We start from the raw sequence: 14,889 nt of genomic DNA, 5'->3' as shown, positions 1-14,889 counted from the left end.
GTACGGACAATCTTATCCATTCTATGATGTATAAAAAGAAATGCAAAGGCACATAAATCAAAGGTTCTCATCCTGGTCTTCGAACGAAATATTTAGTCCCACTTTAAATGTAGCGCATGAGTTATAAACATAAAAATCTCAAGTTATATTAGACCTACTAATACCTAATCCCGTGGCTTATGGCATGGATCGTAAATTTTTCGATGTAATAATATTATTATTTCGTGTTTTATAATATTATACGCCATAAGTTTTTTGAAACATAATAATATAATATGATAATTATGATAACACGGCGTCCCAGTTAGGCAATTTCACAACACAGCTCTACCGTACTGTCCATTTTTCAGTATCTCGTCAAGGAGTTTTTTTTCTTTTCTTTTGTTGACAAGAAATAAATTAACCTTTTTTTATTTAGGAAAGAACCACATGATAAGTAGGCCCGCGCAATACAAGAAAATGTAATACATTTAATAGGATTTAGTTTTGTAACAAGGCACGACACCGACTAGGCTTTATCCGATGGCAGGGATTACCCAGTAAAGTTTGAACATAAGCTCGCACTAATATCACGAGTGGATTAAAACAATAAATTCCGTGGGAAATAATAAAATTAATTATAAAAGTCCACAGCTCCCCTGCGTACGTAGGTGAATTCTTTAGAGAAATAAATACTTTATGCTGTACGAAGTTAAAAATTAAAAGGTCGAGTATAAACAATGTTTTGTGTTTCGCGTGTACAGTACACTTTTCGGAAATGTTTGATTCTGTTTGCGTCCGTTATTTTAAAACGCTATCAAATAGTTAGAGACTTGGTTGAATACGTTATAAGAACGATATATTTATATATACGTAGACATAATATTATATTGTTTGATCAATGTATAAATTAGTATAATATTATGTATTCAGTGACAAAGGCAACCAACAACAAAGTTCACCAAATTTAAGTCAATCTAGATGCGAAATATGGTTGCGTAAACTTATATCGGGTTAGCCTAACTTTCAAGTTCAAAATGCCTAACCGCGTCGGAGAGAACAATGGTGATATCATATATATTCTTCTAACTCTACGACAGACCGGACGTAACTTTACGGTTACCCCCGGCAAATTTCAAGTATATATATATGTATAATACCACGGTATTAATTTATTAGCGATCTTACGACAGTAACGCAATACTTTAATTGCTATCCAAAACCGACTACTGGAGAAAATGTCGATCATTTGGGTAAGATTTAATTAAAAGATATCGAATAGGAGACGGAGACGTTTTAAGTTTGATAAATAATCTTTCGTACAGAACTCGATCAAATACTTACGATTTAATAATATCTGATATGCCACGAATGCAATATAAACGAATCTAGAACCAAACCCATCCGGGCCATACATATGGACAAGGTGGAGTATATCACAAAGCCATTTTTTTTTTTTTAATAATTGATACGATAAAAAATAATAAAATAATTACGTTACGCTAAATAACTGTTACTATTTGTATAGTAGTAACTATTATTGAATTATATAGTGAGTGGAAAAAGTAATACTCGAAAAGCCGACATTACCGGTCGACAAGCATACACGGTATTTATTTTATAAATTAATTAATACCGTAAAATACCAGCTGGGTGAGTATTGTAATTATCAAGCGGTATCAGTTGTCGACTATAAACAAAATTAATAAATTATAGAAAAAAAAACTGTATACTGAATATAATATATAATTTAATAACCCAATATAGTATATAGACGGTTCGTAACGACAATGTTATTATAAATGTACCGTTTTTAATTACAAAATATGTATAGGTATTAGCTAATAATGTTCAAAAACCTAGGTCACAAGTAGTTCAATAGTTGAGATGATATTTTTGGATATTAATACATCATCTTTACAAAGTTTTTACGTGTGTACAAAGCAGAGATTTTAGATCAAAAGCCGACCAAAATGTACTAATTTTTACGATCAACAGTTCTCGAGCTCGTTTAAACATTACTATTAGAGCCAGTCTTACAACTCTCTTATGTCGAATAATATTACGCATAAAATATATGTGTCAACAAATTTCTAACCGCATAAAAAGCTAACGATGAACCTATCGTTATCAGAATTGTTGTGCACACAAAATAATATATTATAATATACTATATTTTAGGGTATTGAGAGTTTCTGTTCTCAATAACAGTCATTGTCTATCAAGTATAAGTACTTACTAGGTAGTTATTTGTCCAACATAAGTGTTGTCGGATTTTATTCCATTGAAAAAATATGAATTTATAAAAAAAAAGGTAGTTTTTCACTCAAAATAATATTCATTACTACTCCCACTTCCACCATCTCATTTTTCTCCTCGTAGACTCAGATATTCCAAGACTACGATGTAATTGTTCAGAGCGTTTTTCTCACCCCATCTCATACAAACCATTTTAACGGGGAACCGATAAAATATCCAAGTAGGGGTGGATAGCCACCCCTGTGTTCTCTTTATATTCTATTGCGAAATAAAGCCATCTTGAACGTGTGTGTTGTAATTCTGTTTTCAGGTACTGTTCAGTTTGTACGGCGACGCGTTGGCACAACTCAACAGACACATAGAAGCCGAAATGTGGCACAAGGCGGCACTGGAAGTCGGGCCCGACCATGTTCCGGCGCACTTGAGTTATGGGAAATGGCTCTCAAAAAACGTGAGTTGAGGGTTGTCACTATTATAATAGCAGTTGTACGCGTTTTTAATACATATTATAATATAGTCCCATTATTATCAATTGTATTATGAGTCGAGATTTTTTCGAAGAGATCGCTGAAGCGGTGGTGTTACTTTTAATTTTAAACATTTTATAAGATAGCTATTAGATCACCCGAGTTATATAGTGTTATATTATTATTATGAATTGCGAATGGATGCGTAAGTAATTAGATTCTAGTTGGCTTGTTATTTTTGGTAATTTGTTGCAAATAAGCAAATACACCTAATTTGGTATTATATTATTACATCATATTAATATACTTATTATAGGCTTAAAATGTACAAATTACACATTATTAAATTACTATGATGATACAAATATGAAATAATATAATATAAATGTAGTTTGGATGAACAGAATTTTAAACATTGTGGGCAGTCCCCCCCCCCACACACACGCACTGCCCATTGATGACATCAATTATAAAAATCTGTAGTTGTAGTTATTTGGACTATTTTATATCGTAATGCATAATTATTATATATTAGGCAATAAACTTATTGATAAACACTGCAAAAACCTGACGTTGCTCTAATGAACTCCATAAAAATAATTTAGGAGGGACCGGGTGGGAAGGCACATTTACAAAGGTATAAAATTCAATGGCCAAGATATAATTTAGTATAATCACATATTTTGTATTTGCAGTCGATCATAGTCTTAAAATAATATTAAAATATTTATCGGATAATGGATATTATAGGTGAAGCTCAAATAGATAATAAAAAATACCGTTGGACGATTGTGTGAGTAACTGCGTAAAAAAATAGCATTATATATATAATTTTTCACTGTCATGAAAAAGCGACAAAAAATCAGACGTGAAAATTAAAATGATATGGTTAAATGCATAATAAAAACAATTTATCAAAACTATAAATTCAATTTTTATATTTTTACGAAATTTTAAAATACGCCGCAAATATTCTAACATCGAACTAGTTTATAATTATCAATACACCAACAAAAAAAGTCATATGATTTTACTCGATCACATGCGATGGCCATTATAATATTAAAGATGATTTGTATACGTAATACCCTATATCATATTTTATCGTAGCAAAAATTACTGTTTTTATGAAAATAATCATAATAATCATAAACTGAAATATTATTATTAATAATCGTTATTATACTGTGTTGTGATTTTTAAGGACTAAATTTATCGTAATCAGTCGAAATATTGAATGCACAATTCCTGGATTCCATGAGGATCAAATATTCTACTGCGTATTTATAAGTACAACTTTATATACATTTACAATGGACAATTACAATCTAACCGAAAGATATTAATATTTGAACATTTCTCAACAATAACACCACCAGATCACTATAAGTTTGATATTTACATTGATACCACGAACTTTTAAACAATTTATAACTTAGATTGGTTTTTTATTAATATAAACTTTTCCGGGCACGATCATCTAAACTTTATATTATTAATATACAATTTTTTTTACGTTATTTAGCAAAACGTAACAATAACTTCTGTATAGTTGATGAAGCACTATAGAGTCTTTCACTGCATTGACTCCCTATCTGTAATGTGTATGTCGATTACCCTTGTATGCATTATTCGTACTACTTATATATTATCTATTTTGGGTTTGTGTACTAAAAAAATAACCGATTTTAAACTAACTTAATATCCTTTTTTTGAAAAAAAAAGATATAGAAATAACTGTTAACTTAATGAGTTAAAAAAAATAGTTGACTAAGTCAGCATTGTACCAACCTATACATGATCCTGTTTTCCCCGAGACTGCAGTACCTGTTATCACCTATATGATGTTTAAAAGTTAATATTATTATTATTATTATATATAGAAAGGCCTATTTCCTTCTCACATGTTCGTGAAGTTGAGATTTTAAAAAATACGTTTTTACACGACAGTTTAAAGTACTTTTGTTTGTAGATCATTGTATTTGAACACATTTATTTTTAAATGACAATACATAATTGTATTTCCGTGTTCAGAAGCAAAGTACTTTTTCTGAACATTTTTCTGATATACTATAGCGTTGAACAATTGCCATTTTTTTTTCTTTATCTACACCAACCCATAATTTAAAGTTTAGACAAACGATTTTGTGCAGCTCTTCTCATTTGAAAACATATTAGATAGGTACTTTCAAACAATAGTATATTATTATAAATCATTCGATTGGTATATCTTGTGAATGGCGATGTTAAAAAAAAAACAATTCCGACTACCTACTAAATTAAAAAACTTAATCGTCATCATATCGATCGATATAATGTCACAAACCGAATTCGATTGTTACAGATCAAACAGATAGCCCTGCTTTACCGTACCTACCTATACCTACCTTGACCATAGTAGCAATATTATAGAATAATATTATAATATATTTTATTAATATCCTCTCCGTATATGTCACTCGAAAAGGTACGCAAAAATTATAAGTATTATAACATAATATTATTATAGCTACACGAATTTATAAAAAATAGATTTTTTTTGCGTGTGCATACGATTTCGAGTTGTTGTCAATTTTTTTCGCACACATGTCCGAATCGTGTTTTACACTCTATATATGTCCGTTTCCGTTGCGTGTGTGGGCGTTTGTGTGCAATAAATATAATATAATATATAAAACAAATAAGACTTTTCGGGACAACGATAACACGTCCTGACATTACGCGGCACGACCGTTTCGTTTACACGTGTTATGTGTATATACATATATATATATATATGTTACGTATATTATATTATGAGACTAAATATATAATTCGTTTGTATATAAAATGCACATAATATATTATTATTATACGGGTGGTAGGTTTATATATAATACTTATACGTATAAAGTGCATAACCCCTTTCTGGCACGGAAACGTTATTGCATTACTTTGTACTTCCCCCCTCCCCTCACTGCACCCATATTATACGCGTATTATATTATACGGAGTGATCTGTTCAACGTCCATCGACTTTTTTCTATTTAACCCTTTAATATTTTTTTTAAACAAACTCCAGTCGATAAGCCCTCTTGGTCGTCGTCTTTTTTTTCCTCTTAAATCAGTCCTTTTAAATGTCTATATTATAAATTATATTTTAATGGTAATTAATTTAATAATAACAAAATACCCCTATAAGTTGTACAAACATGTTTAATATTCTAAATTGCACTATAATACAACTTTATAATTTTTCATGTTATACGAAATCCGCATTACAACCTAATAACAATGGTTACAGGAGACGTGTAACCAATACTAACCATGTATACACATGATACCTACATATATATGTATTATAATCGTCTGCGATTGATGCTGGGCTAGGGTTAGGCTTGGCTCTTGGGCACACCTATCTTATACGTAGTTATATGTGTAAGTACTTATAATTTTTCAGTACGAAAATAAATTTGAACGACGATTAATTAATTTAAATTGCATAAAAAAATGTATAACCTTATTGATCACATAATTCATATTTTTAGAAATTTCTAAAATGCCAAATTTTGGCATGATTTTAATATTTTATACGCATTGTTAAAAATGTTAAGTGAATAATAATATCAATTCCTCCCTGAAACAGGAAATGTCATTATCGCATACAGTCATTTGTTGACAGTGTCAAACGATTGTCATCGTTGTTGGTAACACACATATTATATTATATAAGTACTATATACACCTATCATCCATATTATATTGGACATCGCATTAAATTGCTTTTGGCCCAAGTAGTCCTGGCAAACACTATCGATGTTAAAACAGTGTATACTGTTTATTCACAGAGATATTATAATTATTATATATACTGTCTAGTCCAACGATTTATCAAACGGGATCCATTGTCACTGTTTCAGTTCACTGCGCACGCGTCCGGTCACGATTGGTTTTAGATCGAAATTCGTGTAAAATCAGTATAATTTTATCACATCGAAAAAGGAAAACTCAATAATCCACTTACATCCATCGTACGTCAAAGAACCTTGCACGGTCACAGAGGTTATTTTGTCGTTGTGTTATTTATATACAGTTGATAAAACAACGAAACGAGTTGGTTTGATAGTAAATTCCAGAATCTAATGAATCTATTAATAAAAGAAACTTAAGACTAATTGTGAATTCCGATGGGTTGAAAAGTGCACTGTCTTAATAACGTTTAAATAATTGTATGTGTGTATTGCTACTGCACTAGAAGAAATAAAATGTGCGGCTACAAGTAGAGAAACATCGAGTTTGGTAGTTTACAGTGTTAGGAAGTGCTTATAGAAAAAAGTTAATTTTTAATTGCATCAGAAGTGGCGGTTGCTTGTTTTTCTTACACAATAAATTTGAGTCAAATTGCACAGAGTAATTTATATACCAAACATTATAATATATAACTTATACACACCAACAGCCATGGGTGTATATTACGCCAATATCGTATTACCCATAATACCTATATTATTAAGATGCGAGCACACTAAGATTTTTTTCCTTATAATAAGGTTATGTTCAGCAATATCAGTGGAGCACAGAACTTTTGTTTATCCGCAAGTCAATATATATAATGAAAACCACCGCCCCCCAACGGCACCTTATATATACGTATACAATGTACATATATATACAATCGATAATCGACTTTATATATATATATATATATAAATATACACTATACACATAATATATACCTGCCTATAATACAGCCCATGTATACATTCGGACTTTTGTGTTTGGATTTGCAGTCGTCTATAGGTACCAAAGTTTGTTTTGTCAAATCGTACACCACCGGGAGTTTATATTTTCATCTCCAAGCGCAAATAGTAATAATAATAATAATAAAAATAATAAAAATAAACCAAAAAGGAAATAACAGAAAAAAAAATGTTTTCCTTTCCGACTCACGCCGTGACCTAGTTTTTGACGATGATTAAAAATCTATTGTTCTTTTGTTTGTTTTTCCGGTTTGAGAACTTCGTAGTTTTCAATACGGCGATGATTAAACGTTAAAAAAAAAAAACCGGTGGATCAAAAAATAAAAATAAACTTCACTCGTTAATCCGTCAACGCTCACGAGTCCGACAAACGGAAATAATTCGAATTGTATTCACCGGCGCGTTACCATAATTGAAACATCGATTGGATTGCAGTGTACCTGCAGCTACACGGCGGCAGCGGCGGCGTCTGTCACCATTTTAAAATAACGAGATTACGTTTGATTTGTTTGTTATTGTTTATTGTAATTCGGGTTTACGGCATAATGATATTATAACATTTATTTTTACAAACAAAAGCCAATACCGAAAAGCAAAAAATGACGATAAGATAAATAAACATTATTCGATTCACAATAATATTAAGAAACACGTAAACGACGAGCATGCAGAATCGTCGAATATTGAAACGTATTATATTATTAAGTTCACACATATACAATTTCCAGTGTATAAGTTTAAGAATTTAACATCCAAGTCATCTGATAACACGTCTGAAAACATATTTAAATCTTCCATTACGTTACTAGGAAAACGATTTCCTCACTTTTTTTATAAATTTACCATTTAACCGTCCACTTTCAAAACAATATTTTTAAATTTCGAATAATATGTATTCAGTTTAAAGCTTGTAATGTATAAGAGCCATTTGAATTAAAAACGTAAGAGAGTCGTTTTAAATTAAATTGTATGAAAAATTCAAATATGTTTTCAGGAGTCTTATTCGATTAACGCAATATTAAATATTTATACATATTATAACCATTTAATATATAGATCAACTTTATTATAAATAGGTCGGGAAATACAATTGAAAAAAGATCGAAACTTATAACCAAATTAAACAAAATAACTAATATTCGTGTAACATTGACATAATATGCGTATACGTCCAGGAGCGCTCCTCAATTTTAGTTTTCCCTAGAAAAACTTCACCAAAAGTCGAGAAACAATAATCAACTTACTCGCAATAGTATACACAACTGTCAAGGGAAAAACCCGCCATCTACGCCACCTGTGGCATACGACTCAAAGTCAACACGTCTAATTAACTAAATACCGTAATAATTTCCAACGAGAATGTGAAGAAACTCTACCGACGGGCGCTCATGAATTGCCTCCCTCGAATTTTTTTTTTAAAAAGGTTACTCGAATTTCCTCCCGAAAAAAAGTAGTCGAAAAAGTAGTGACCCTCTTGTATTGGAATCTCCTCCTATAGCTATGATTAATCGATTTAGGTATAACCTTTAATAAACATAATAAACTGAGAAAACAAATGTTAATATATAATAATAATATTTTACTAAGTAGACTGAGCTAACAGTTATAAAAAAAATAATAAAAAGTCAATACATAAAATAATTTAGACCAGTGTTTCTTAACCTTTTTGATATCACGGAACACCAAAAATATTGTTTTCATGCGGAACCCCTTGAAAATTATCTTTAAAACAGAATAAATATTAGATGATATAGATAAAGTTCTTTCGAGAAACCCCTAAGTGAGATCCGTGGAACCCTAGGGTTCCGAGGAACACAGATTAAGAAACACTGATTTAGACGACGTGAAAAATGTCAGAGTAAAAATGTAAAAAAAATTATAAATATTTTAGTATATAGACTGACAGCTATAATAATAATTTACAATAATAAAAATAATAAACATAGTCAATACATAAAATAAATGATAAAAATTTAAGTTTGTTTATTGTATTATAATTGTATCTTAGCTTCTAGGTTTAAATTTATTTGCTAATGCTTTTAAATACTGCAATTTTGAAATTTCGTTCGTGGAAAAGATGAATTTTCATCTATATAATTGTCAACCAAATAATCGGAAAATTGTGTTATTTTGTCATTATCAGGTTTTAGTTCACCAAGATCTATAGCAAAAACGTTAATAATGTTTAGTTAAAAATAACAATAATTTCAGAATAAATTAATGTAATCGAAATTGTACTTCTTTTGGATGCAGAAAAGGAATGCCAAATATGCATGTAAGATATTTTCCAATCTCGTGTTTTTTGAATATTCCGTAGCTAAACCAATTTTTTGTATTTTACGGCACCAAGATTGGCATAAATGAAATATACAACCCTTTATTTCAATTTGTGGCCAAACTTCAAGAGAATGGATTTTTCAAAATCAACAAAACACATTTTTGGTTTAAATATTTCTATGGACTTCACACATTGGTTACGTAATTCGACAAAAGCTCGTTTATATGATGCTTGACTTTTATCCTTTAGCAAAAAAAATACTAAGGGTATATAATAATTATTTTTAAATCCATGTATTGTAAACCATTAGCAAAAAAATAAAACACAATAATCAAAAGTACCATCCAATATCCATGTACATTGTAGTTAGCGAACTTGAAAATTTGATATTTTCATCACACGAAAACATCACAAAGCCATTTTAATGGGTCATTTACCATTCAAAAATTCTTATCTATAAATGTTTTAATCTCAATGGACGATACAATTGTATGGATTTCATTCGCATCTCGTGGCAATTTTGAATATATAGAATTCCTTTCATGATTCATAATATTTTTTATGTAAATTACGTCTGAGCGTGTTAATGTACTTACATTACAATTTTTGTGGAATCCAAACTTAAAACCATTACAGATTAAAATTGTTTTTCCTTTGTCATTAATAACGCTAATAATGCTCATTTTTATAAAACTGTATTACTATTATTTACGTAACTAACTTTGTTGAACGGTGATGACGAACTAATCTTTAACTGATAATTAGTGGTCGACAAGATTGTTGCATTTGACAAATTAATCTGTCAGGGAAATACTGTACATCTTAAAATAATATAACATAAAGGAAATTGATATAATAATCGATAGTATAGGTACGTAAAACTATGGATGATCTAAGTATGCTATGGGAGGCAAGTCGAGTAGACTGTTTGGGTGTACTCGAATTGCCTCCGAAAACATCCGGAGGCAATTCGAGTGAAAAAAGGTTAATTACCTATATTTGATAGGCAATTCGAGAGTCGTCCTACCGACTCTAGGTCGAGATTCTCAGTCCGTTCGTATAACTGCTACAGCCAAGCTATTCAAATATCTCAAACTTTCTAATCTGTAACATAAATTATAAAATTGTATAATGTTATTTACGTATCCTAATAGTTCAAGTTAAACAATGCAGCAGTATTTTATTGTCTCCAATGACCTATAGGTATGCGTTTAAAAAAATATACAAAAAAATGATTAAATCCGTCATTCATAACATAATAACACTATCAAGCAGATATAATGTACACATAATATCATAGTATCTATATTAACCTGTAACCTTTGTCCTCATCAACAACTGTTACTTAAGTCGAAAAAATGCAAATAAACGATATATTAATATAAATTATAATATATATTTATAAATGATGTATAATAATATCATACTACAAAAAAGCTTTGTTTTCTTAAATTCTTGAATAATTTTTTTTAATATTATTATTATTATTACTTTTGTTCAACGAGTGATTTGCATAACAAATGTATTTCAGAGAACGCGTATTCACGAGGCAGAAAATTGGTTTCTACGGGCGAAAAAATTGGCTCCCGGTGATGCGTCCGTGTACAAACATTTCGGTCCGTATATATTTTATATTGTTCATCACGCAATAACAACAGCAATAATATTGTAACCTAACCTTTCATTCTCACAGGAGTTTTTCTGCTGGAACAAGAACGGTACCCCGAAGCCGCGTCGCAGCTGGTCGAAGCAGTCATGCTGGAGCCCGAAGACTACGACCTGACAGTGACGGCAGCCACCGCGCTCAGGCAGGCGGGCGTGTCGCTCAGGGCAGAGGACATGTACAGAAAGGCAGCCACACTCAGGCCACAAGTACGACGACCTATAATAGTTATCGTTTATTTATTTTCATTTGATCGGATAATTTGTGAAGGATACAAAATGTATCGGATAAGTACTATACGTAATAGAAACAACGAAACGAAAGTTGTATTTTTAAACTGACAACACTGCAAGGGTTTGCAAGTACTTTTTTAGTCGAAATCAGACAGACTCGGCGGATATTCTTGTAGGAGAATAGAGAACCATGTCCATGTGCAAACTAAGTGCAACGAGATTCTAAAAGTATAGATATAGAAGGTATTAAATGGATATAAATAATGGTTTGAATTTTTTTTTTTATTATTATTTATAAAACCGAAAGTGAAAACGAAAATTCCATTAATTCATAGTGAGCCACGCTGTTTACGCAGATTTTTAAAACTCGTATAAATATATATTTACGTTATTTATAATAATCCGCTCACTTTATCCTTTACCATCCTCGTAATAAATTTAAGTTCGATTTTTATCGTCAACTATAACAACTCGACGGCAACGGCTGTAAACCCGATCGGGGTGCATAAAATATAATTTAATACCGCTTTTTTTTTATATATTATGTTTACATTTGACTTAACGTTTTAAATATTTCACCTAATTCTCCTGATGTTGACATTTTTTTTTATCACTTAAGACTTAATGTGCTCCCCGGCGTGGAACGGGGAAAAATATTCTCGCGTGTGATCGATCGTTGGAATTCGAAAGAGTGGCTGAAACGTTCTGCAACGAACCACACCGCTGGCACACGTATACACTTAGGGGAGGTACACAAATGTGCATTAAAATGCAATGTCGTAAATTAGTTTTTTGGTAATACTTTTGAAAAACTTGCGTGCGGATGCAGATATAAGATATTATGAAATACCTACAGGAGGGAATGTACCGCGTTTTCGGGTTCTATTTATAGAGTTTCGCGAATTTGAGCTTTGTGCCGTGTAAGCATTTATTCTCTCGGCGTCTGTTTATGTGTACGTGATTTGGAACGTAGCCGAAACGAAAATCCGTACGATAAATAAATCATCACGAGGGTAGGTCTGTATTATATACTCCCGCGCACACATTTACAGGGCGCTCGCCGATGGTCCGTGATAATATTATTATTTTAATAATATTGTAGTATTACATAACGGTCACCGGACACGATAAGAAGAAGAATATTATATTATGTTGGATATATTATTTTGTTTTAAAAACCATTATATGATAGAATTCGAAAACGATTCGGTTCGCTTTGTATACATACATTGTAAGACAACGTAATTTATATGGTAACAGCTACATGGACAGACACAAAGTTGCGAGCGATGGCATGAAATGATAATAATAATAATAATAATAACCTCTAAATCCCAATAATAATTAAAGGACATCGCCTCCATATACGTTTTGAGTTAATGATTTTTAACAATAATTTTTAATAATATTGTAATTATTACTAAAAACTAGATCAAGTGACATCGAATTCTGACATACATACACCAACTACGGATTATATTATTATTTATTCTAATGTGGCTTTATTAATAGGTATTTTCCCCTCAGATATAAGTCGTGTTTTCTGTGACTTCCCGCTGCAAGATTTTTAATTATTGCCTGCGATTTTGGACTTCAACAGAGGGCACAAAATAGCATGACAAATAATTGATAATAATCCACGTGACAATGTCGTTGACTTTTTAACAACTAAACGCTTAATATATTGTGTTGATAATATATGAATATATACATTTATAAAATATCCTCGTGAAACAAGTATTAATAATAACGATTTCACACTCAGTTTATCTCTCTCGATCAGTTAATTAACTGAACATTCTCACCCTAGCTTTTCTACTCTCGGTAGTAATTTTTTCAAATTCTCATTTTTGAAATCTTTAAGTATATTTTAGGGTCATATTATTTTCAAATGTTTTAATCTCTAAACCGTATAAGTGTAATTATAAACCACCTAAGGTATGTTATCCTGTAACAACACTAACTTATTTCTTTTTTTATAATAATAACAAGCCTTTTTCCTGTAAATTGTTAAACAGATGCATCTGAACATGTTTATTTTTAAAAATTATGATACAATCGATGTATCTTTATAACATTTTGAACGAGTTGTTTCTGAGTTATTGAAATGTATATAGGTATTAGGTTCTAAGAATTATAAATTTATAACCCTTGAAAATTATGTTCTAAAAATATAATTCATACTATAAAATATTGAATCCAGTAAGTATTTAATTTACTCGAACATTTTTTACAAATTATAAAATGTTGATGAATTGATATTATTTAAACTCAAAATCATTATAGACCTCATATTTCAAACGTATAATTGTCATTAGTACATAAAATTAAACAAACTAAAAAACTACTCATCCAAATTTTGATTTAGCTGCATTAACATTTTTAAAAAGGTCATCTGATTAACAGTAAGTTAACAAATTGAAGGGGTGATTCTCTTTTAAAAAAGAAAGAAGTTGGCATTGCCGATAACACTCACTTTTCAAATGGTGAGACCATTTAAGTACTTGAAAAGATTACTGTCTTAAGTATGGTAGAAGTCAGAGGTCACATTTTCGAGAAGTATATGAAGATAGTATTAATATAAGACAAATCTACGTGTCGCATGAAGTGATTATTGATAAACAAACGAGTGCCAAAATCAAAAGAGAAATAATTCGGTGGTAAGGTTAAGTTAGTATAATTATAATTATAATTATTAGTTTATTATAATTATATGCATTGAGATTTCACGATAATGACGTCTGATGAAGTTTTTACTCTATTTTTATTCGTCCAATCCACTATAGACGTCAAAACACATAATCTTCAATAACTTTTCCACGTCGTCGTCGTATCTCTTATTGTTATAGGCCTGCTGAACTACTTGTTCGTCGAAAGGATGAGTTCGAGAAATCATCTACCGAGTCGCAGTCGATAATGTATAATATTATATTCTGACGTGTTTTACCGGAAATGCATTATTTTGTATAGCTACCGAATATTATTACGATAATCACGTTTATGGACAGCGTCTGGAATTATGACTTCTGCAATAGTGGAAGGACGGCCAAGTCCGGGGGACAGCGGAGAACGGGGGCGCCTGGCCAGAGAAGAAGATTATGCGGAAATTTCGATTTCGCCTGCGACGAACGGTTTAATTGAAAACACGCCTCTCTTCGGGTTTAATTCAGACGTCCGAAACTATCGTCATTTTAGCCCGAATCGAGCCCCTCCCCCCTCGCCCCCATAAACGAATTGGTGTGGTACAGACGTCGGCGACAACGTTGTTAAC

General features: G+C 31.1%; 1 protein-coding gene across 1 annotated transcript in view; it reads left to right on the top strand.

Annotated features, from left to right (window-relative positions):
* LOC111028294 (transmembrane and TPR repeat-containing protein CG4341-like) overlaps positions 1 to 14,889 on the top strand; it is a 295,701-nt gene that overhangs the window by 276,928 nt on the left and 3,884 nt on the right. The window contains exons 9-11 of the mRNA XM_022306883.1: positions 2,549 to 2,689; positions 11,254 to 11,338; positions 11,416 to 11,594. Coding sequence (XP_022162575.1) covers positions 2,549 to 2,689; positions 11,254 to 11,338; positions 11,416 to 11,594 — 405 coding nt within the window. The remainder of the gene's footprint in view (positions 1 to 2,548; positions 2,690 to 11,253; positions 11,339 to 11,415; positions 11,595 to 14,889) is intronic.

Source organism: Myzus persicae, unplaced genomic scaffold (assembly GCF_001856785.1).
Source record: "Myzus persicae strain clone G006 unplaced genomic scaffold, MPER_G0061.0, whole genome shotgun sequence".
Taxonomy (NCBI): domain Eukaryota; kingdom Metazoa; phylum Arthropoda; class Insecta; order Hemiptera; family Aphididae; genus Myzus; species Myzus persicae.
Note: the sequence above shows the minus strand (reverse complement) of the source record. Positions and strands in the feature narration are given on the sequence as shown.